This window comes from Typopeltis vanoorti, chromosome 2 (genome assembly GCF_054136105.1).
Source record: "Typopeltis vanoorti isolate ZY-2024b chromosome 2, IOZ_Tvanoo_1.0, whole genome shotgun sequence".
In the NCBI taxonomy this organism is placed as follows: domain Eukaryota; kingdom Metazoa; phylum Arthropoda; class Arachnida; order Uropygi; family Thelyphonidae; genus Typopeltis; species Typopeltis vanoorti.
In genome coordinates, this window is record NC_143550.1 from 148,712,259 (window position 1) to 148,736,986 (window position 24,728).

A 24,728-nucleotide genomic window follows, 5' to 3' on the forward strand; every position below is an offset into this window, starting at 1 on the left:
TATAGGTATGATCTCCATACCTATATCTCCATGAACTTAGAACCACACTTTCAAACATAGTTCTGAATGTGGCTAAACGTTCTATACAACGTTCGTATAAAAAACAGAATCAACATCTAAACTGTAAATATGATGTATTTGGTTCTAAACAAATCAAGCCGTTCCAAGTTCCAGATAATTGGATTGTCAACATATCCAGTCATCCTTTAACTAATAGTGAAATACTCATCCTCTCAAAAGGACATGAATTCTCTATAGTCCTAAAAAGATTCCATATCTAGATTTCCTAGTTAACATAGAACGGAACCTCATTCATCTTTTAAGTGAAAAAGCTAATGCACTCTGCCTAGAAGTTGCTTCTTCGCTACTTAAAGCCAAGCTTCCTCCTTCAAACATATCTCCTGCTGAAAAGAAAGCGCTACATTCCTTAAGAAACAACAGTCACCACATCATTACTAAAGCTGACAAGGGGAAAGCGACAGTAATTATGGACTATTCAAACTATAAAAGAAAACTTTTACTTTGAGATCGCTCAACATACCAAGAACTCAATCACGATCCAATCAACAGACAACTGAAGAAATTAAACTGCCTGCTAGATGAGGTCATAAGTTTGGATGTAGACACGATTAAAAGGCAAAACACTCATTTTACAAGGCCTCCCAGGTTTTATGGTCTACCTAAAATACATAAGACAGATATTCCTCTTCGCCCTATAGTGAACTGTATCGATTCTCCTACTTATCGCATAGCCAAATATCTAGCTAAATTATTGAAATCACACATAGGCAACTCATGCTCTTTTTTAAAAAAAACTCTTTGGATTTCTTAAATAAATTGAAAAATATTGCATTACAACCTACAGATCTTATGGTTAACTTTGACATAGAATCTTTATATACGAATGTACTTCTCAAAGAGACTTTAGAATTGCTGACATCTTCCCACAAGACTATTTGTTATTTATTATTTGTTACACAAACTTATTTGATTTTGTAATGCACTCTGGATATTTCTTATGTCAAAACAAATTTTACAACCAAGTGGAAGGAACAGCCATGGGAAGTCCACTCTCTCCTGCTCTAGCCAACTTTTATTTGGTACATCTAGAAGAAGTCCTGTTCTCATCTATATTCCCTCAACCATCCTTTTGGTCGGTTAGATATATAGACAACATCTTTGCTGTATGGCCTCATAACAGAGACTCTGTTTTAAGCAGTATCAATTCCTTACATCCTTGTATAAAGTTTACCATGGAGATTGAAAAAGACAACGAGTTATCATTTTTAGACGTCCTCCTCATCCATTCACCTTTAGGCATTCTTACAACAACAGTTACAGAAAACCAACTTTCACACGTCGTTATATTCTCAAAGAATCTGCTCATCATCCTTGTCAAAAAACAGGAATCATAAAATGTTTAATCCGACGAGCCAAAACTAATTGTTCAACTTCTTATTTATTACAGAAAGAACTTTTGACTATCAAACATCACATGAAACTAAATGGCTTTTCCGAAAAGAGTACACAACATCTTTTCGATTCTTACAATCCAACACAAAACAGCAAAAATTCAACACGTCGAGTTCCAATTCCTTACATTTCCAGGATTTCAGAACCAATTTCAAGAATTCTGAAGAAATATGATTTAACAACCACTTATACACCTATTAACAAATTATCCACCCATTTTCCTTCTTCTAAAGCTATATGCTCAACTATGTCTCTACTTGGTGTGTATCAAGTTCATTGTAACTGTAATCTTTCCTACTTTGGACAAACTGGACGTTCTATAGAAAAAAGAATTCAAGAGCATCAATCATCCATTCAACACAACAAACCCGAGAAATCTGGATTAGCTCAGCACAGAATAGAAACAAGCCACAACATCCTTTGGTCCAAGACTCTCCTCCTACACAGTTGTCGCTATAAATTTGAAAGTTTATTTAAAGAAAGTGTGGAGGCCTCACTTCAACATCCTAACTTGAATCGCAATGACTGTATATCTATATCAAAAATTTGGGAAAGTTTAATCAGGATAACACATTAACTTATTTATTTATTTTTTCCTAGATTAGTCTAATGTTATTTAAGATTATTATATGAATTTCTGAATTAATATCTTTAATTTAATCATGACTCTGATAAAAAAAATGTTTACTCTTTTAATACTTAGCGATATGACATCATGCGGCTCGTTCTATTTGTGAATGATCAATTGTTCGTATTCCACCTTGTTTTTTAAAACTATTCCTATATAGCCACTGAAGATGGTCTGTAATATTCAGACTGAAATATTTGGCAAATTAAATAATATTCTTGTGCAAACGTATATATATTTTATAATGAAATTAACTTCTTCTACCTTTAGGCAGAGGAAATTAATAAAGGAAATAGTTTTCAGACTATTACAAATATTCATGCCCAAGACAGGATTCAAATTTGAATTGCTTACCCACTTACGCATTCTCACGTGTAACCTGTAACATGTTGTTTGCTCTGAAGATACTAGCTTGAAAGTCAGCAAAATATAAGTTATAAGCATCCTTTTAGAATTATTTTTGTTTGGTGTTGTAATACTGTTAAAATAGTTATGAATAATGTCCAACACCAAGTTTGTCAACTAGACTGATGTTCAACTTATTCATGTATTTCAATTATGCATAAATCAAAATTTATGTATAATGGTTATCTATATATACAGGCCATCCCATATGTCATCATCATCATCAAATTCCTGCCATGTACCCTCAAGGGGTGTACAGGATATGATAGTACTACATGAAAAATTTACATCATTACTAACTTCCTATCTACAATTTTCTTCCAAATCAGTCTGTTACTTGTCAAGACTCCAACATTACCAGATTTATATTTCTATCATCTAAGGCAGCGCTTCCCAAACTGTGGGCCGCAGCCCCCTTGGGGGGGGGCGTAGGATTTGTTGAGGGGGCCGTGAAATAATGAAAACAAATTTAAAATGTTTTAAGACTAAGTAGATTTTATTTTTATCTTAAAAAAAACGTATTTAATTTTTATTATTTCTTTTTTGTTATTTTTTATATTTTAATGGAAAAAAATCTCACGTTGGTGCAGGTTCACAAATTTTGCTTCCTGCGTATTTCGGCACTTAATGAATATTAGTAAATATATGCTTATTCATATAAGTTTCATTTCAAAGCAGAAATCTAAGAATTGCAGTTTCAAATATTTCACCTGATATTGACTTTTTTGTGTAGCAGTATTGAAACACATCCATCACATTAAATTGTTAGTAAACTTCTTTTATGTTTTTAATTCTTTCTTTATTACTAATCGTTTTACGGTTCATGTACTTGTACTGCAAATGTGCAATAACAAGATATCTATCTATATAAAAATATGACATAATGTGCCATGTCAAATGTGTAAGATGCTAAAAATGTAATATTTGCATTTTATTTTTGCAATATTCGCTGTGTATGTTTTGTATTGAATATAAATACAATAAATATCATAATAATATTTGTCTATATTACGATTTTTTTTTCGCGGGGGCCGTGAAATATTTTAATTTTTTCAAAGGGGCCCTGACATCCAGAAGTTTGGGAAGCACTGGTCTAAGGAACTTTGTACCATATCACTCCATCTATATCTTGGTCTTCCTCTGGGTCATTTTCCTGCCAACTTGGCAGAGAACACTTGTTTTGCTAATCATTCCTCGCCCATTCTGTTTAAGTGACCATACCACCTGAGATTAGCTCTGCTAATGCATTCCTGGATGCCGACAATGTCAAGTTTTTTCCTAATATTCTCGTTTTTAATATGATATTGCCATCGATGCCATCTGCTCATGCCTCTAATCTTTCTCAGGGCTCTCATATCTGCGGTATTTTGTCTTTGGTCAAGTGTTTTACTTCTGACCCAGCTCTCAGATCCATAAGTTAAAACTGGTTTGAACACTGTCTAGTATACAGCTAATTTAGTGTTCCGACTAATTTCTCTCTTATTCCATACGAATTTATTCAATTGACTTCCTACCATATCAGCTTTGTTGATTCTGTTCTCTATTTCCATATTTAATTTACCATCTTCACTAAAAATCGTGCCTAAGTAGCCTGAAATGTTTTACTCTGGTACATCTGTTCCTGACAGCCTCTATTTGACCTGAATCCAGCTTGTTCTTCCCCAAGCTTTTCTTCCACAATTCTTCTCAACCATTTCTGAAGTATACTTGCATATATCTTACCAGGAACACTCAGTAGGAATATACCTCTGTAATTCTCACATTCAGTTTTATTTCCCTTTTTATATATGGGTACCATGAGAGCTACTCCAATCGTCTGGAATTCGTCCCTCTGTCCAGGCATTCTGAACTATGCAGTGCAGCCACTGTAAGACTTTTATACCACCATACTTCAGCATTTCTGGTCGAATATCATCTACTCCTGCTCCCTTTCCACATTTTAAGCCTTTGATGGCTTCTTCTACTTCAAGTATGGATATGTATTCCTGACTGCATGCCTGGTCAGTGTTTTTTATCACTGTCCTGTCATCACTGCTTGTTTCATTTAGCAAATTTTCAGAGTAATTACTCCATACTTCAAGGATATTTTTTCTCCCATTTTCATGTCACCTTTATCATTTCTAACTCCTTTTACAGCACTCTTTCCTCCATTCCTAAGCTTCTTCAACAACCTCCAGAATATTTTGCCACCTTCTTGATATTTATTTTCTATGTTCTTGCCAAAGTCCTCCCATGACTTTTGTTAAGCTAGTTTTACACACTGTTTAGCTTTCTTACATTTGTCTCTGTATTCTCTAAGAGCACAAGCTGACTTATTTGTTAGTAACTTTTGATATGCTTTCTTCTTTTCCTTCACTGCCTCTTTAACTTCCTGTGTCCACCACGGAGTTCTAATTTTTCTATCCTTGCAGACAACTTCACTACATGCCTCTCTAGCTGAATCAATCAGGGTTTTCTTCAAGGCTTGCCACTGAATCTCCAAGGTTTGGTTCCTGTTCTCAAACTCTTTCATTTTTCCTTCAATAATCTTTGTGTATTTTAGTCTACAGTTCACATCTGAGAGCTGCTCAACTTTTATTCGCTTTAAAACTTTCTTACATGTCATTCTTTTCAATATGAAATTCAATTTTATCCTGCTCAAGAATAAATAGTGATCACTTCCAATTTCAAATCCTCTGTACATTCTGGTGTCCTGCACAAGGGAGAAAACATCACTATCAACAATAACATAGTCAATGAGACTTTTCTTATTCCTTGCCTCTTCTCTCCATGTGAATTTGTGCACATTTTTATGTTGGAACATGGTGTTAGTAATCACCAGTCCATGTCCTGAGCAGAAATCCAACAGATAGTTGCCATTATTATTAGCTTTGCTCTTTTCTCCAAATTTTCCCAAAACATTTTTGTATGTCTGACAATCACTTCCTACTCTGCTATTTAGATCTCCAACAAGGACCAACTTTTCCTTTTTCACTGTGTCAGTAGCTTTTTCTAGAGCCTCAAAAAATTCCTCCACTTCTACCTTAGTAGAACCTTCTGTGGGACCATAGGCACAAATAAGTCTCATTGTCCAGTTCCCATTCTCATATTTGCCCAACTCACTCTACTTGACACTGCCTGCCATTCAAGAAGATGAGCCTCATATTTTGTGTTGAATACTATGGCTACTCCTTCTTTTCCTTGATTGTTATTGCCTGAATATAACATTTTGTATTTATTGCTCAGAATGATCTCACCAGTTTTTGTGTTTTTTGTTTCAGTCACCCCTATTATGTCAATCTGGTACTTATCTAATTCTTCCGCTAGCTCCATTTCTTTGCCATTCAGGCTTCTTATGTTGATAGTACCGATCTTTAACTCTGGTGATGTTGTGTTGGGGTGTGTTATTCATCCTATATGTGGATGGTGAATTTCATGGTATGCAAACTGGTTTGGCCATGATGGATGTTATCATATGCTTTACCATAATAAATTTTAGTTTAATCCTTTATCCAAGTGTAAGCAAACAAAGTTTGCGCCTGAAGTATCTTCAGGATTGGGGCAACTCATGGTAAAGGTGGACCAAGCTCTCATCCTTCCTAGTCTCAGTATCTCTCATAATGCAAAGCACATCTCCTTGCAGACATGTATAATGCTATACATTAAGGGAAGGGCCACTACCCAGACCGGTTTCGACCTTTATTGAGGTCTTGTCAGTGGGAGCCAGACCCAGAAGTGGTCTGGTTTACCTATACAAGTTGGCAAAAGGTGTACCACCTTATTATTGATTTTTGTTTGTGTGACTTCCACCCATGCAAGTTTGTAGTATATTACTACTGAAGAGGGATTAAGTTTTATTTTCTTTTTTATTTTCTTTTTGATATTATTTATTCTTTTTTAAAAACATGGAAACCCTGCTCTAGAGACCAAACATGGAACCTTTTCAATCTCCAAACTTCCGATAAAAGGGCAGTGGTCAGAGATGAATTTCATTGGGCAATGAAATTCATCTCTGACCTCAAGAGTGGGTGTGAATTTTCCATTGTTCTCTTAGCTCTTGAACGGATGATAATTTGAAAAAACTAAAGCAAAGATAGTCTTGGGTGGCTAAGTGATTTCTGTATTTTCTGTAATTAAAAACAAGACTAATAAATAATAATCATGATTCAATTAGTCTTTTTTAAAAACCGACATAACATCATTATGTCAGTTTTCAAATCTTTTGTTGCATACAAAATCACTGCACTCAAATTGTTTAGCAAATTTTTCTGCTTGAGCCCTTCAAGATCAGATCTTGAGCCTTCAAGATAAGCACACTTTGAAGCAATGCTTCATCGATACATAAACATTTTTATTCTTCCACATTGTTGATACTATTGAAGAGGACAAAGAAAACTTGTTACACACTTCAACATTTTTCATACCACGTCGTAGCTCATAAATAATATCGACTTTTTGTGCAAAATAAGAGACACTTTCTTTTAGTACACAAGTTTCCAATGGAAGGCTTCGTTTTTATGTAAAACCAATTTTGCAGTCGCAGAGTTTTGGGTAAAGTGAGGGAGGAGGGCAAGAGGTAGGTAAGGAGGAGTTAGTCCCCATGGACAAGATTAGATTATAAACTGGCCATAATCTGATGCAGGTGGTCATAAAGGTTGACTCACTCTTTTCATTTTTTCTCTATTCCAAGAACTAACCAAGAATGTTTGCATAGTTACCAAAATTTGTGTGGTATATCTGTGTAGTACCATCAGTATGGCTTTCGAGGAACGGGGGGGGGGGGGGGGGACCCACACGCATGGCATTTTTGCTCATTACAACAAAGGTTGACTGTAAACACACACACGTTTTTTTTTTTTTTACGTTGTTCCCACCCATGAAAGGTTATTAGTAAACTTATAGTACATTTGTACAGTGAGTGGGTGAAGGATTTTTTCCCCCCATTTTTATCAATTACATATATATATTTGTAATTTTTTTTATTTATTGTTACATAGTCCAGAAACCTTGCTGTAGAGACCAAACATGGACTTTTTTAATTTTTTCAAGTCACTTCAGGCCTCCAATAAGCTGGACAGTGGTTTAACACCAGGCAATGAAATTCATTCCCACCTAAAGATAATCGCAAACAATTCATACCCACAGCAAGAATCGAATCCATGACTTGTTGGTTGGACAGCATACTCTAACCACTCAGCCAACCAGGCTGACACACACACACACACAATTAATAAAAACAGGAAAAAAATATTTAGTCTATGGTACTAATGCAGTATAGGTTTACAATCTTTCATGGGTAGGTGTCGTATAAAAAATACTATTAACTATCTTTAGCTAATGATACTTTTAACTTTCTGTAGTTTTCTCTTTTTTACATTATGGAAAATTCACAGCTTACATAGCATGTTAGATGAATCATAGTGAAGAGTAATGCACTGTCATCACAAAATTTAACATTATTATTTTTTTTTTTTTACCTTTATTATCTGCTGCTATGAAGCCTAAAATATTATCATGCCGCAGCATTACTGTTTGATAAATCTCCACTTCTCTAAACCAAGAACGTTCATCTCTGGATGAAAATATCTTCACAGCTACTGCTTCACCTCTCCATCGTCCTCTCCAAACTTCTCCAAAACGTCCTTTGCCAATAACTTCTATTAACTGTATTTGACGAGCAATACTTCTTTGAACCAAAAGAGGAAGTCCTGAAAAATATGGAAAGAAATTAAAAGTAATTTTTCAAAAGCAAATACATATACCTAGTGGTGCTATTTTGAAGAATAGAATATTAAGAATAATTATTTAAAAAATTATTCTTACCTGACTCTAACATAAGAATTTAAAGCCTAGTTCATGATAATGGGGTGCATGTGAAACTTTCAAGCTGATGTAGAATGTAATTTATAGTGTAATTTATAACAAAATGAATGTAATTTATAACAAAAACAAAAAGTCAATTTCTGCAAGATGGAGGTTGGCTGCCATAGAAGTAGCTATTTGGCTCACATTTTATTAGTATTAGTGTTTTTATCTTGTCTTTTCCCTCTCCTTTCCCAATGTATTAGTTTAATTGCTTGTCACAGCCAGACTTCACAGAACCTAATTATTCATGTGTTAAGGCTTAAGTACTAGGAGGACATCACAAAGGTTTAATGGAGTATTGACAGCGCTAGGAAATATTAAAAACTCTTTTTAATGCTTCCACTATTTCATCCCAGTCACTGAGACATCTTTAGTGATTACAACTAACAATTGTAACACAAATAAAGGCAACACAATATTAAACAAAACAGGTGGCTATGACTCTAGAGTCCTATCTAGGTAGTGCACCCTCTATGGGCATTTGTAGAAGGTCTAGGTTGTAAATTCAGATCACTGAGGATTAATGTTTCCCAAATTTGGGAAGTTTCTTACAACTATATTCATTTAAATTTCATTGATTTCGGAGTGCTGCTGTAGATTCCAAAAACATCCTTTCTTTCTTAAATTTATTGTGAAATAGCATGGTGGTTTTCTTATAGGATATCCTGTAAGCAGTATCCAATACATGGTCAGCAAGACAGATTGACTGTAGTCATGACTGTAGATGTAAGTTTTGTGTTCATCTAAACAGATGGATGCTGATCTACCACAGCACGCCGACTTGCAGGAACAGGGAACTTTATATACTTCATGCAATGAGAGAGGATGGAGCTGATATTTGGTAGAACAGATAAAGGTAGCAAGTTTCCGGTGGGGCTTTAAAGCTGTACAGAGGTTGTATTTTGTTAATGACCTGGCTATTTTTTATCTGATGTACTCCAGAATGTAGGGGGATTGCAATGGCATTTCTGAAATCCTTCTGAAAGGATGGCAGCAGATTGGGGGGGGTGGAGAGGATTGATTATTTTTAATTCTGTACGAATTGTAGTCATTGGATGGGAAGGTGTTGTGTATATGGCTGAGTTCTGTTGAAAGAGAGGTTCCAACGGAGCAAAGATTGTAGGCTCTATTGGTTAGAGTTTTTAATAATGCCATATTGTTGAGAGGGATGGCAGTGAGAGAGTTTGTGAGTGCCACCGTAGAATCCAATAGAGAGTGGGTTTTCTGTATGCAGGAAAAAAAAAAAAAAAAACCTCTGCACAGAAGCCTCACTGGGAAACTTACTATCCTTGTCTGTTTTACCAAAGATCAGCTCTCCTTTCTCAGTGCCTGTAGTATGTAAAGTACCTTGTTCCTACATAGGATAGTCTAGATAGTATTCTAGTGTCATAGCCATGTGCTTCATTCAGTATTGTGTTGCCTTTGTGCATGTTACAATTGTCAGTTGTAATCCCTGAAGATGTCTCAGTGACTGAGATGAAATGGAAGCATTAAAAATAATTTTTAATCTTTCCTAGTGCTGTCAATGCCATTAAACTTCCAACATGAAACCCTAATTACTGCTATCAGAGTGAAGGCATTTCTATCTGCACAGTCAGCTATATCTGCCAACTCCACGTGCCCTCTGACTGGTTTTTCTTATTATTAGCATCAGACCTCTATGGAGTCAAAACACTCATAGTAGAAGGTCTCACTCTCACACAAAAAAGATCACCGAGCCATGCCTTAAGCCATTCACAGTTTCCACATTGTCAAGCAGTGTATTCCAATTCTTGCCGACTACCATCCATTCAAAGAGCATATGCACTCCCTTGCTCATATCCTTACACAGGATGGTCACTCTTCCTCTGCTCTGTGAAAAATTGTTTGGAATATGTGATATGTTTCAATCATATCCCATCTCCTTCTATTCACAAGGCCTTGCAAATTGCATTCCCTCCATTTATAATAATTCTATATTTTCCTTCATATCCCACATTTCAAATATCTGACAATGATTTGATGAATCTTCTCTGGACCCTCTCTAAGGATAACCTTTGAAAACAAGGTGAGACAAGCACATAGTAGTCGACATGCAGACTGAATAAAGCCCTCATGCAAGGGAAACATAATCTCTTTAAGGTCTTTCTCATTGTTGCTATAATCCATTGTGATGTTCTCAATTTTTAGCAATACAGTCCCTAGACTTAAAATTTTTGTTCACCAACACTTCCAGATCTCTTAAAACCTCCACTTCCTTCAAAATTTCTCCATTAATCATACACTGTGAATATCATCCTTGGCTACCAAATTTCAAGACCTTATACTTTGGAACATTAAACTCGTAGCTTCACTCATTTGACAACTTGCACTGATTCTCTTACGAGTCTCCAACACTTGCTCTACTCCTCACAGTTCTTTCCAACAATTTGCATCATCTGTAAACAGCGGCATATTTCTAGTTAAACAAATAATGGTCCCTGCAGGACACTGATAGTGACCTTCCTCTTTTGTAATAATATTTTCCACTATTTGTACTATTTGTAGTGTAATATTATGTACATTACTTGCAGTATCTTTCTATATTTGTTAACAAGTCTTTAAGAGTGTACTATAGAGGCAATGGTGCTGGGAGAATATCAATTCCATGTATTATTCAAAGTGGTAAATATAACTTAACACCATGGGTACAAAAAAATTCAAAATAAGTTGATGTTTATTCCACTGTGTCAAATATGTAAAAATAATTACACAAGAGAATAAAGAAACACGTAGATAAATATTACAATAAATAACTCTAAAAGTTGATAACATGAAACCACACACATTTTTGTTACGCACTACATTTGACAGGCATAAGTTAGACATCAAGTCTATACATCAAAATATGACTAGTTGTCGTGTGTGTCAAAAAATGTCCTGGGTACTACATGTGACCCCAGGCATCTTCAGGGAGGATATTGTAAGCATGATATTATCCATTTTAACTTCCATGCTACTGGTGATCCCAGAAATTGTGGGCAAGGTTAAAATATATGTGCATCTATCTCATCTCATCTTCCTTTTTCCCTCTTTTACCTCGCAGTGTCGAGGATTAGTTAATCAACAGACCTCAAACTGTCTACAGGATAAGGTGATCAGCCCTACACCACAGTGTATCCTATGTCCGTAATGTTAAGTTCTAAGGTTGGTTTGCCTGCTTTTCGGGTCACATCACTGACAGGATCAAACCTAGGACACTCCTTCCCCAGGCATATGGTTGTGAAGTGCATGGCCACTAGGCTAACCGTGCGGACTTATGCATCCATTGAATAATATATAAAATTCTAACAAAATTTGACAATCACAGACCTTATATCCTCATTTATCTTTGTAACCTGCCAATCTCTATTCTTCCTATTGTGCTCTCCATTTTGAATTCTTGGCTGAGTTTCACTTCTCAGATATTGTTAACTGTAGAAATTATGTGCTGTTTTTAAGTGCATGTTTTTTTTTTCTTTTCTCCATTTAAATACAATGGAGTTATAAGATTAACACAGATATATAAAAGAGAAATTTGCATTTTTTGAAAAGAACTTCAATAATTTTTGTATACTTTTTAAAGACAATAAGCAGATACAAAATTTCATGCCGGCTGGGGTGACGCCCGGTTAAACAAAGCCCCCCCCCCCATTGTTTTCACCGGGGAACCAAGATGAACAGCGAAAAGTCAGCTACTGGAACAAATCTGAAAAAACACCCCAACTCAAAATCACCAGAGTTAAAGATCGGTACTATCAACATAAGAAACCTGAATGGCAAAGAAATGGAGCTAGCTGAGGAATTAGATAAGTACCAGATCGACATAATAGAGGTGATTGAAACAAAAAAAGACAAAAACTGGTGAGATCTTGCTGAGCAATAAATACAAAATGTTATATTCAGGCAATGACAATCAAGGAAAAGAAGGAGTAGCCATATTATTCAACACCAAATAAGAGGCTAATCTTCTTGAATGGCAGGCAGTGTCAAGTAGAGTGATTTGGGCAAATATGAGAATGGAGAACTGGACAATGAGACTTATTTGTGCCTATGGTCCCACAGAAGGTTTTGCTAAGGTAGAAGTGGAGGAATTTTTTGATGCTTTAGAAAAAGCAACTGACACAATGAAAAAGGAAAAGTTGGTCCTTGTTGGGGATCTGAATAGCAGAGTAGGAAATGATTGACAGACATATAAAAATATTTGGGGAAAATTTGGAGAAAAGAACAAAGCTAATAATAATGGCAAATACCTGTTGGATTTCTGCTCAGGATATGGACTGGTTATTACTAACACCATGTTCCAACATAAAAATATGCACAAATTCACATGCAGAGAAGAGGCAAGAAATAAGAAAGTCTCATTGACTATGTTATTGTTGATAGTGATGTCTTCTCCCTTGTGCAGGACACCAGAGTGTACAGAGGATTTGAAATTGGAAGTGATCACTATTTAGTCTTGAGCAGGATAAAATTGAATTTCATATTGAAAAGAATAACATGTAAGAAAGTTTTAAAGCAAATTAAAGTTGAGCAGCTCTCAGATGTGAACTGTAGACTAAAATACACAAAGAATCAATAAAGCTGGTATCGTAGGAAGTCAACTGAATAAATTCATATGGAATAAGAGAGAAATTAGTTGGAACACTAAATTAGCTGTATACAAGACAGTTATCAAACTGTCTTGTAATCAGTTTTAACTTATGGATCTGAGAGCTGGGTCAGAAGTAAAACACTTGACCAAAGACACTAGAGACTGCAGATATGAGAGTACTGAGAAAGATTAGAGGCGTGAACAGATGGCATCAATGGCAATATCATATTAAAAACGAGGATATTAGGAAAGAACTTGTCATTCCTGGATGCTGACATTGTCAGCATCCAGGAATGCGTTAGCAGAGCTAATCTCAGGCGGTATGGTCATTTAAACAGAATGGGCGAGGAAAAATTGGCAAAACAAGTGTTCTCTGCCAGGTTGGCAGGAACACGACCCAGAGGAAGACCAAGATATAGGTGGATCGATACGGTACAAAGTGCCTGAGACGACAGAAATATAAGATCTGATAATATTGGAGTCTTGACAAGTAACAGACTAATCTGGAGGAAAATTGTAGATACGAAGTTAGTAATGATGTAAATTTTTCATGTAGTACTATCATATCCTGTACACCCCTTGAGGGTACATTGCAAGAATTTGATGATGATGATGATGATAAGCAGATACACAGGATAAATTTGATAGATTAAACGTCAAATTTTAAAATACATATATATTTTACAAGGCATGTTTTCTTTGAATTATGAGAGTAAAATATAACAACAAAACAACTGCTAAATGCCAAAAAAACAAAAATTTATTTACCTGAGCCAGAACTGGAGGTGGTCAGATCCATCATATCCTTTAGTGTCTGTCCAGGAGATATTATTGGTTCCCTACTCTCCATGCTGCTTTCTATTTCTATATGATACCTACGCAGGCGCCGTTTTCTCTTTTGATAAATGTAATAACCAACCACAACAATAACAGAGGTAAAACAAATAGGTCCGGCAATGACTGAGGTAAGTTCCACTGTTCCCATATGTACACTTCCATCCCTGAGTTGGCCAACTTTGAGTCAGAAAGAAAGAAAAGAGGAATATTTTACTTCACATTAATAGTGCATGACTGCAATTGTAATTATGCAACCTTTTTCTATACTAATATACTGATGTGGTAAGAAATTGCATATAGTGTATGCACACGTGCACGCACACACACACACACACACACACACGCACGCACGCACGCACACACACACACACACACACACACACACACACACACACACACACACACACACACACACACACACACACACACACACACACAGGGGATTTCTGAGCTTTAACATTTGACAAAATTATGTACAACTCACAAATGCCAAGTAACATTGTAGGATTCTGAAACTAGATGGCACTTAATATGACAAGTTCATTTATACATATCATTACCTGGCACTTGTAATATATTGTGAATATTAGTATAAAAAATTTGGGAAATAAATGACAAATCAACTTTACTAAACTTCCAAAATAAATAATTATAACAGTACAGGAGGATAAATAATTCATATGTGCTTACTTTGGTCCACATTAAATTTTAATTCCACAGCTCTGTAGTCACACTGTTATTATTACTACAATAATAGTAATATTATTGGGGAGAAAGTCTTTCTAGATAACACACATAAATAGTTATATATTTCCTTGAACATGTTCGCTAAAGATGCATTCATGATTCCTGCTAGCAGCATATTCCACTTATTAATCAGCTGACATGAGAAAAACATGAAACTTACATGTTTTCTAACCACATCCCTACTCAGCTTCCAGGGGTTACCCCAAGTTTTCCCACCTGTCATGAGCTGCTAAATCTAACTTGTATCTATAAGATCTCTCTTACCAACTTTTTTTTTTTATCATCTCCTATTCTCCATGTATTTTTCGAATTTTGCAGACAGAATTCCCTCAGTTTGTGGAAAATTCCATAGGCCAGATATTATCTTGTTTTCTGCCAATGAATCCCTTTTGGGCTTTATGGAACCTTTATGGAACCTAGAAGACCATATGTGAACAGAGTAGTCTAGAGTCATGTTATCAAAGCTTGAAGTGAGAGAATAACTTTTCAACCCCTTTCCCATAGAAGATCAGTTTCTGCATTGTGTCTCTTCTACAAATATGTCCATGGCCAGCAGAACCAACATCCATTATTCCTCCCATTTCTATGAAATCTACAGGAACATAAGCAATAGTTGCTAAACATCCCTTTACAGTTGAACTATACTCACTGAACCTGCAATTCCCAGTCATCTTTCATTCCATCCAGAAATCCTGAGGAACAGACTTTTCATGCATTTCCAAAGGGCTACAACCTCTAAGAGTTCAAGAAGAATATTAACAGATTACTATACTACTGACTCCTGCCCAGAGACAATTTATTTGCTATAGGCTCTTCTGCTTTTCATGTATGGGAGTAACATTATTATTATTAAGAGAGACTTCCAGGGAGTCAGGGACTCATCGAGGGAGGTCAAATACTACATGCACCAGCTATCATACTTGTCCTTGAATTCATTCCAACTTTCTCCTGTTTGCTAGTATCTGCAGTCTACATATTCTCAATCACTATCCCACAATCCTGATATCATTTTTAACACTCTCCTTTGCACTCTCTCCACTGTATCAGAATTAAACAGAAACCAGACCTGTGCACAGTAGGTCCAAGTGAAGTCTTATCAAGGCTTTGTAAAGAGGCAAAAGGACATCCTTATCTTTACATGGGAAAGTTCATTTCAGCATTGCAATTATATTTTGAGTTGTATTTGCAATCTTTGCTACATGGCCACTGAACTTAAACTTTCCATTTACTAACACTCCAAAATCCCTAGCCTGATCAGTTTCTTCTAGCATAATACCACCAATATAATATGACACTGGATATCTAATCATGCTAAAGTGCATGACTTTACATTTACTGACATTGATAATTCAAACATTGCAATTATCAATGTGATGACAACAATTTTAGTAATGCAGCTTCTAAACTAACTCTCTGTCTACTATCCTCTACCTAGGTCACTGACCACTCTGAAGCAAATTGCCATTATGTCAGTTCAAATCACTTTGCAAGTGTATCTCTGTCAGACATGTCTCTTACAACTCCTCATCCCCTTTCCAATACCTGCAACAAATAATTCAATATTAATTTCAAGATATATTATTAATATACAAGTTACACAGAAGCAGCAGCCAAATCACAAAACCATATAGTATACCATGGGTAATCCTCTTTCTCTTAGACTCACCATCTCCATACATCCATTTCTCATGCCCACAATTCCAGCCTATTCAAATCATTCTGCAAGTACTACATATCAGCAACATTTTTGATTACCCTACCTATCTTTGCATTATCAGCAAATAGCTGTATGTTGGCTGTCAAATTCTTCCCAATGTCATTAATGTACAGATTGAATAACAGTGGACCAAGGACTGATCCTTGTGGTACACCACTTTAATCTTGCAGACTCACATTCCTCATATACTGCTTTTTTGATATCTGTAAGTCAGTCAGCCATCCCCTTATTCATGTTGATATTTTATAATGCAGACCCATGTTCTCCAATTTATGCGACAGTTTTTCCATGCTGTATTCTGTCAAAAGCCTCAGCAAAATCCAAAAGTACCATGGTGCATCCATTCCCCTTTGTCTAGCCCAATGGTAACACTATTATAGAATGTGAGCATGTTGCTAAAACATGACCTTAGTAAACTCATGCTATTCATTACAAAGTAGATTCTCTGTCGACCCATTTCTGAATGCAAGCCGTAACCAACTTTTCCACAATCTTCATCACCATTCCTGAGATACTAATTGGTCGATAGTTGGATACAATGGTCTTTGCACCACCCATCTACAATGGGATTACCATACATTCTTTCCACTCCTACAGAATCTTCCCTGTTCTAAGACTCAAATTATATAGCCTGGTCAAAGGAATAGGAGTCCAGCTGAACACTCTTTTAGCACCTGTGCTGTATGGTGCTGATATCCCATATATATATACATATAAACATGTTAATGTACCCAGTGGTGCACCCAGAGGGGGGAGGGGGGGAACAAAGGGTCCCCCCAAATAAAAAAGAAAAAAAACACTAGAAAATTTTCCAAAAATCTTTTCCTAATTACTAAATTTCATTTATTTTATTTATGTTGTGTAATGTCTTCTATTTCTATATTACTTATGAATTAGCGATTATTGCAGATGCTCAGTCATAGGCGTATGCGATGCATAGTGTGTATTCTCAAATCCCCCCCCCCCCCAAGATTAAACCCTGAGTGTGCTACTGAATGTACCCTTCAACATTGCAATTATCAATGTGATGACAACAATTTTAGTAATGCAGCTTCTAAACTAACTCTCTGTTTACTATCCTCTCCCTAGGTCACTGACCACTCTGAAGCAAATTGCTATTACGTCAGTTCAAATCAGCTTGCAAGTGTATCTCTGTCAGACATGTCTCTTACAACTCCTCATCCCCCTTCCAATACCTGCAACAAATAATTCAATATTAATTTCAAGATATATCATTAATATACACGTTACACAGAAGCAGCAGCCAAATCACAAAACCATATAGCATACCATGGGTAATCTCTTTCTCTTAGACTCAGCATCTGCATACATCATTTTCTGATACTGATCAGTTATCAATTCTCCCATCAATGTCACACATTTTACATACTCATCCCTCGTGAGAAGATTGATAAAGCAAAATCTACCTTTAAACAAAGCCATGATGGATCAAAATTCTATGTAAGCAATTCTGAATATTCTAGCTAGCCTCTCCAATACTTATAACACATGTAAATCACAGTAAAAAAACATTTTATTGAACAAATATTTTGTCTTACGTATCATAAGACATCACTAGTGTAAGTGAGGAACAACACTTGTAATATCTATTATAACATGTGTTGCCATAGAATTCATCTATACAGTTGTGTATTAGATTGGATGAAACACTATTGTAATAAGTATAAAACAGATAAAAATTAAGTGAATATTAAATCCAGCATTATTTCAAAGCCAAATATAGAAACTATAAAATTTTCATATGAAATTTGACCAGAGAGCTTACACTCGCTGGCATTTATGAGTTGCCCTAGCCAGACCTTATAGGAGAGATGATCACTATGCCCAAGTATCCATATATTCCTCTCCTATCGGTCCATTTTGATAAGGTTTCACTGACCTGACAGCTGCTTCAAACTAGTCAAACGATGTTTAAGTAAAGGGTCTCTCTAAAAATTAAGCGATCCCCTGGACCACTCCCTACGAGTGACCAAAAGATCGTCCAACTCAGCATTGGTTTCACTTGGACAGGTTCACCCTATTACTGAGCAGAACCACTCATATTCCAAGGAAAAAGCACCCACTGACATGGACCACGCTGGAAAGCACTTTCCTCAGGGACTCAAATTGCTCTCTCAAGGCAAACCCTATAAAATCTAAGCTCCCCTCAGCGGGAGTGGTATACTAAAAACTTCATATACTTTTTATATAAAAAGTATACCAGGTTTTTTTGGTGGCTGCAGAAGCTATAGTTGAAATATATTTGTGCCAGGAAAGGTTGAAGATATCTGGATTTAAGCTAGAAGATTGGAATTCAGGCCTTTAAAGTCTACAAGGTTGTCCTTGGCCCCATTGGGATACAGCTAAGAGATCGAAGTTTGGGCCATTGGTCATGGTGGATCTTGAGGATTCTAATACTTGAACACTACAAGGTTTGTCAAATGAAAAGGAGAAATGAAGTATACTGTTATCAGCAAGGCTATGGATAGGATTGGAAGTCTGTGAGAGCAGGTCATTTATATACAAGAGGAAGAGAGTGGGTGAAAGAATGGAACCCTGGAGTACTCCTGCATTAGTGAGGAAATCTACAGAGAGGAAACCATCCACCATGACATGCAGTAGGTGAAAAAGTTGGTGATCCAGAAGCAGCATGTGGAAGGCAGACCATAAGATGGCAGTTTGCTAAGTACACCTTGTGCCAAAACCAGATCAAATGCCTTTGAAATGTTGAGGACAACCATGTGATTGTCTCCAAATTTTTCGATGGCTTGCATCCAGAGGTGAATGGTGAAAGCTAGATCACAAGTGGTAGAATCCATACTGCTGGCCACTGAAGAGTTGCTTGTTGATCACTTTCTCCATAAAGCATAGGTCTTATTTTAACAATTTACCTACATTTTATGATAAGATAATTTATTATCTTATCATAAAATGTAATAAGATATCTTATTATCTTATCATAAGATTTTATGATAAGATATAAGATAATGAGTATGTTAGATAAGGGGGAATTATATACAGTGTAGATATTCTTGGATTTTGTACAAGTGTTCGATAGGTTGCCACACAATAAGTACAAGCCACAGAATAGGTAGCGCAGATGGTCATAAACAGTACTGAACAACTACAGTGATATGTACATCCGCAACTATCAGCAGAATCTTAGTCTAATAAAGCATTAACGATAGTAGATTACGTGCTCAAAATGGGCACCTGGTTTTTCAAGACAGGTTTCGTAGCACATGCAAAGATTCTCTGTCATCTTTGTCAATTTGTTCATGGTGGAATATCCATTCCTTCAACATACCCTAAACAAAGGCATCAAATGAAGTGAGATGAGGAGAATATGAAGGATATGGGAATTCTGTGAGCCTTGATATGAGCCTCATAGGGAAGTGTTCTGATAAATAGGCTCTAGAATTACATGATGTGCGATAGGTTGCTCCATCCTGTTGGAATACCCGTTGCACAAGATGGAATGTTTTTCTGCATGACACATCCTATGCAAATCCTGGGTGAACGGAACCAACACATTCCTGATGTAGTGTTCACTATTCAAGGTCATGGTTACACCATTTTCTTTCAGTGAAGGAGAGCCTAATTAAGCCATGGCTGGAAACCATACACCATGCGGTGACCTTCTCATTTTAAAGAGGTTTTTCTTGGATAAATTCAGGTCTTGGGAAACCAAGAAACCTGTAGGTACATCTGTTTACATGTTGGCTTAGATGGAAATGCACTTAATGTAAGAATCAGACATTGTGAAGGAAGGATGGATCTTCATAGACATTGGCCAGCACATGCACCGTGCAGTATAATCTGTTGCTGTTAAACACCGACTCACCTGAATGATGTAGAAAGTATTTTTAACTTGGGTATAGTTATGTTAAAGATACCAAGCAATTTTAAACCTGGTTTTACCAGGCGCAAACTTGACATTTTGTCTGTTTGCTTACTTGGAAAAAAAAATGGAGTAAAACCAGGTTTAAAATTGCTTGGTATCTTTAACATAACTATACCAAAGTTAAAAATACTTTCTACATCTATATCTCCTCCTGAGATTTTTATTTAATAAGGTTATAACACCTTATGGTAACTCGTTTTGGTAAAATACTTACAAGCTCTGCATTACTAAATCTTGGTATTTCTAGCCTGGCTCCCCACTGATGAGACCTCAATAAAGGTCGAAACCGGTCTGGGTAGTGGCCCCTTGCCTTTAATACAAAACATCATACATCCCCTTCTTGGAGATGTGTTTTGGCATTAAAGGTAAATATTAAGATTAGTGATCAGAGCTTGCTCCACCTCTACCATGAGTTGCCTTGGTCTTGCACTACCTGTGGGATCAGCTAGTCTTGCATAAATTGCAGGCGCAAACTTGACATTTTGTCTGTTTGCTTACTTGGAAAAAAAAAAAAATGGAGTAAAACCAGGTTTAAAATTGCTTGGTATCTTTAACATCACCTGAATGATGTACAAAAAGGTTCAGTTCCTTAAGGATTCTCAGTGGCGACTTCCTCGGTATCCTAAGTTTTATAGCTGTTCAGCGTTTTGGAGACTGTAACACTTGCTTCAGCACAAGCCCGTGATTCTGATTTGTGTTAACAGTTTCTGGACTCCCCGAATGCCCTTTGCACTATGCCAGAACACTCCCAGTACATCAGAACCGCTCAGTTAAGGCAATGATGACACTATTGCTTGGAGCACACTTATGGAAATGACCAAAAAATTGATCAGAAACATACCATAGGCTTGGATCATTTGCTCTGCCAACTCTGTATGAATGATAATAATGGTCAACAATAAACGTCATTTCTTCCAACATTAACACCACTGTCACAATTAAATATAATGGCATAGACTCTAAACATACTCTTCTATTAATATGCATGCAGTTAAATGGCATCTCTTTTTGAACCATACCATATATTGGTTAGATGGATTGGTGATTACTCTCTGAACAAATTGACATGGCAGGGAATTTGAGCTGTGCTGCAGAAAGTACTTATTAATTGGTGAATAGTCCATTTTTTTCTATGTTTTTGTAGTGCTAAGTTGTTTTCTGGAATACGAGTGTCCGTCAGTGGTTGTTTTTTGAAGTTAGTTGTTGTTGTTGCGATATTGTGTATTTTAGTTACCGAGAAGACGGGGTCGGAATCGAATGCATAATGGAAGACAAGATGAAGGATAAGTTTTCATTATTTAGTTATTTCATCATCATCATCAAATTCCTGACATGTACCCTCAAGGAGTGTACAAAATATGATAGTACTACATGAAAAATTTACATAATTACTAACTTCCTATCTACAATTTTCCTCCAAATCAGTCTATTACTTGTCAAGAAGACTCCAATTTTATCATTATCAGATCTTATATATCTATCGTCCAAGGCACATTGTACCGTATCAATCCATCTATATCTTGGTCTTCCTCTGGGTCATTTTCCTGCCAACCTGGTAGAGAATACTTGTTTTGCTAATCTTTCCTCGCCCATTCTGTTTAAGTGACTGTACCACCTGACATTAGCTTTGCTAATGCATTCCTGGATGCCGACAATGTCAAGTTCTTTCCTAATATCCTTATTTATAATATGATATTGCCATTTGATGCCATCTTTCATGCCCCTAATCTTTCTCAGGACTCTCATATCTGCGGTCTCCAGTCTTTGGTCAAGTGTTTTACTTCTGACCCAGCTCTCAGATCCATAAGTTAAAACTGGTTTGATAACTGTCTTGTATACAGCTAATTTAGTGTTCTGACTAATTTCTCTCTTATTCCATATGAATTTATTCAATTGACTTCCTACCATACCAGCTTTGTCGATTCTGTTGACTATTTCCATATTTAATTTACCATCTTCACTAAAAATCGTGCCTAAGTAGCTGAAATGTTTTACTTGTTCCACAGGTTTCCCCGGTCACAACACAGTTGACATTTTCAACAATTCTACCTATTTTCATTGTCTTTGTCTTTTTAATGCTGACCTTCATACCATATCTATTACAACAGTTATTCAATTTAGTCAGGGAATCTGGCAAACTTGTAGCGGATTTATTGAGAAGTATAACATCGTCCGCATAAAGCAAAGAGCTGACATTAACATCTCCAATTCTGATATCATGTTTAATACCACTTTCCTTCATAATGTGATCCATATAGATAATGAATAACAGATGGGATAATGTACATCCTTGTCTCACACCAGATTTAACATTAAACCATCTTTCTGTACATTCTTTAATTCTAACTACCGACTTACAACTCAAATACAGACTAAGTATTGCTTGATATAATGCCCCATTGACACCATATAACTAGCGTATTGAATAGCTTCTCTCTTGGCACCTTGTCATATGCCTTTTCCAGATCGACAAAACTTAAATACAGATCTTTGTTATATTCCAATGCTTTCTTGACTATTTGTCGTAAAATGAAGATCTGAGTCTGACAGCCTCTATTTGACCTGAATCCAGCTTGTTCTTCACCAAGCTTTTCTTCCACAATTCTTCTCAACCGTTTCTCAAGTATACTTGAGAAACGGTTGAGAAGGTTGGAGGGAATTTAAGGAGAAGGGTGACCGGCAGGCACATGAACGGTATAAAGCACAGTCCAGAAGGGTGACGAGTGTGGTAAGAAAAGCAAAAAAGGATTACAAAAGAACATTGGCCATGCAGGCTAAAGAGAATCCTAAACAGTTTTTTAGATATGTAGCAAGTAAAAGGAAAAATGTACATGGCAGATTGATTTTAAAGAATGCCGATGGAAGGGAGGTAACTGAATCAGTTGAGATAGTTGAGTTACTGAGTGAGCACTTTGCAAAAGTATATCATCCAGGTGGTGACATTGCAGAAACGAATAAACCAGTAGATTATACGGGAATTGTGGTTAATGAAGTGGAGGTGAGTAGTCTATTGCATAACCTCAATGTCAATACATCTGTGGGATTGGATGGTATACCAGCTCGTGTTGTACGAGAAGCAGCTAAAGAATTGTCAGTACCCTTGACCATTTTGTTTAATTTGAGTCTCGGGTCTGGGTTAGTCCCGAGCGGGTGGAAAGAGGGGAAAATAGTTCCACTGCATAAAGGTGGTTCCAAGACTGCTGTAGTAAATTACCGACCGATTAGCATATCAGGAATCATTGTCAAGGTCTTAGAGAAAATAGTCAAGAGGAAAATACAAGATTGGATAGAAGAAAATGGGATACTGTATCGGGGACAGCATGGTTTTGTGAAGGGTAGGTCATGCCTCAGTAACTTGCTCACGTATTATAACACAGTGACGGCTGAACTGGATAGGGGTAATGGGTTTACGGTGATTCTACTGGACCTTGCCAAGGCCTTTGACAGGATTCCACATGGAATTCTAATCAGTAAATTGCAGCATATGGGAATGGACATAGGGTTGGTGAGATGGATAGGAGGGTGGTTGATGGAGAGATATCAGAGATATCTCTGATATCGCTGGTATGCCATCCAATCTGTGGGATTGGATGGTATACCAGCTCGTGTTGTACGAGAAGCAGCTAAAGAATTGTCAGTACCCTTGACCATTTTGTTTAATTTGAGTCTCGGGTCTGGGTTAGTCCCGAGTGGGTGGAAAGAGGGAAAAATAGTTCCACTGCATAAAGGTGGTTCCAAGACTGCTGTAGTAAATTACCGACCGATTAGCATATCAGGAATCATTGTCAAGGTCTTAGAGAAAATAGTCAAGAGGAAAATACAAGATTGGATAGAAGAAAATGGGATACTGTATCGGGGACAGCATGGTTTTGTGAAGGGTAGGTCATGCCTCAGTAACTTGCTCACGTATTATAACACAGTGACGGCTGAACTGGATAGGGGTTATGGGTTTACGGTGATTCTACTGGACCTTGCCAAGGCCTTTGACAGGATTCCACATGGAATTCTAATCAGTAAATTGCAGCATATGGGAATGGACATAGGGTTGGTGAGATGGATAGGAGGGTGGTTGACGGAGAGATATCAGAGAGTGGTTTACTCGGGAGTAGAGTCCACAAGACGGCCTGTGACTAGTGGTGTGCCACAAGGATCTGTTCTTGGACCACTGCTGTTTAATTTGTTCATAAATGATATAGGAAATGATCTGAGAGGAACAGTTCATTTGTTTGCGGATGATGCGAAGTTGGGTAGGGCAATAGTGAATGCAGATGACGTCAAAATTTTGCAGGTTGATTTGGATAGATTGGAGGTTTGGGCTAAGGAGAATGGATGTCAGTTTAATGTGGCAAAATGTAAGGTTATGCATTTTGGGGTGAAAAGATTGGTGGCAGTTTACTGCATTGGTGGAACCGTGCTCCAGGAAATTGATGAGGCACGAGATTTAGGAGTATTGGTAGATAAGGAATTGAAATTTAGGGGACACATTGCAAAAGTGACCAAAACAGCTCATCAAATCACTTGGTTGCTGAAGAATACGATGACAAGCAGAGACAAGCAGGTTATTGTTCCTCTGTATCGAGCC

At 36.7% G+C, this 24,728-nt stretch overlaps 1 protein-coding gene across 2 annotated transcripts in view; it reads right to left on the bottom strand.

Moving 5' to 3' along the window:
- Window positions 1–24,728, bottom strand: part of LOC150109519 (TGF-beta receptor type-1-like) — a 575,024-nt gene that overhangs the window by 38,525 nt on the left and 511,771 nt on the right. For both annotated transcript variants that reach the window (XM_090408778.1, XM_090408769.1), the window contains exons 4-5: window positions 13,710–13,955; window positions 7,963–8,193 (exon numbers count right to left, since the gene is read on the bottom strand). In XM_090408778.1, coding sequence (XP_090264904.1) covers window positions 7,963–8,193; window positions 13,710–13,955 — 477 coding nt within the window. The remainder of the gene's footprint in view (window positions 1–7,962; window positions 8,194–13,709; window positions 13,956–24,728) is intronic.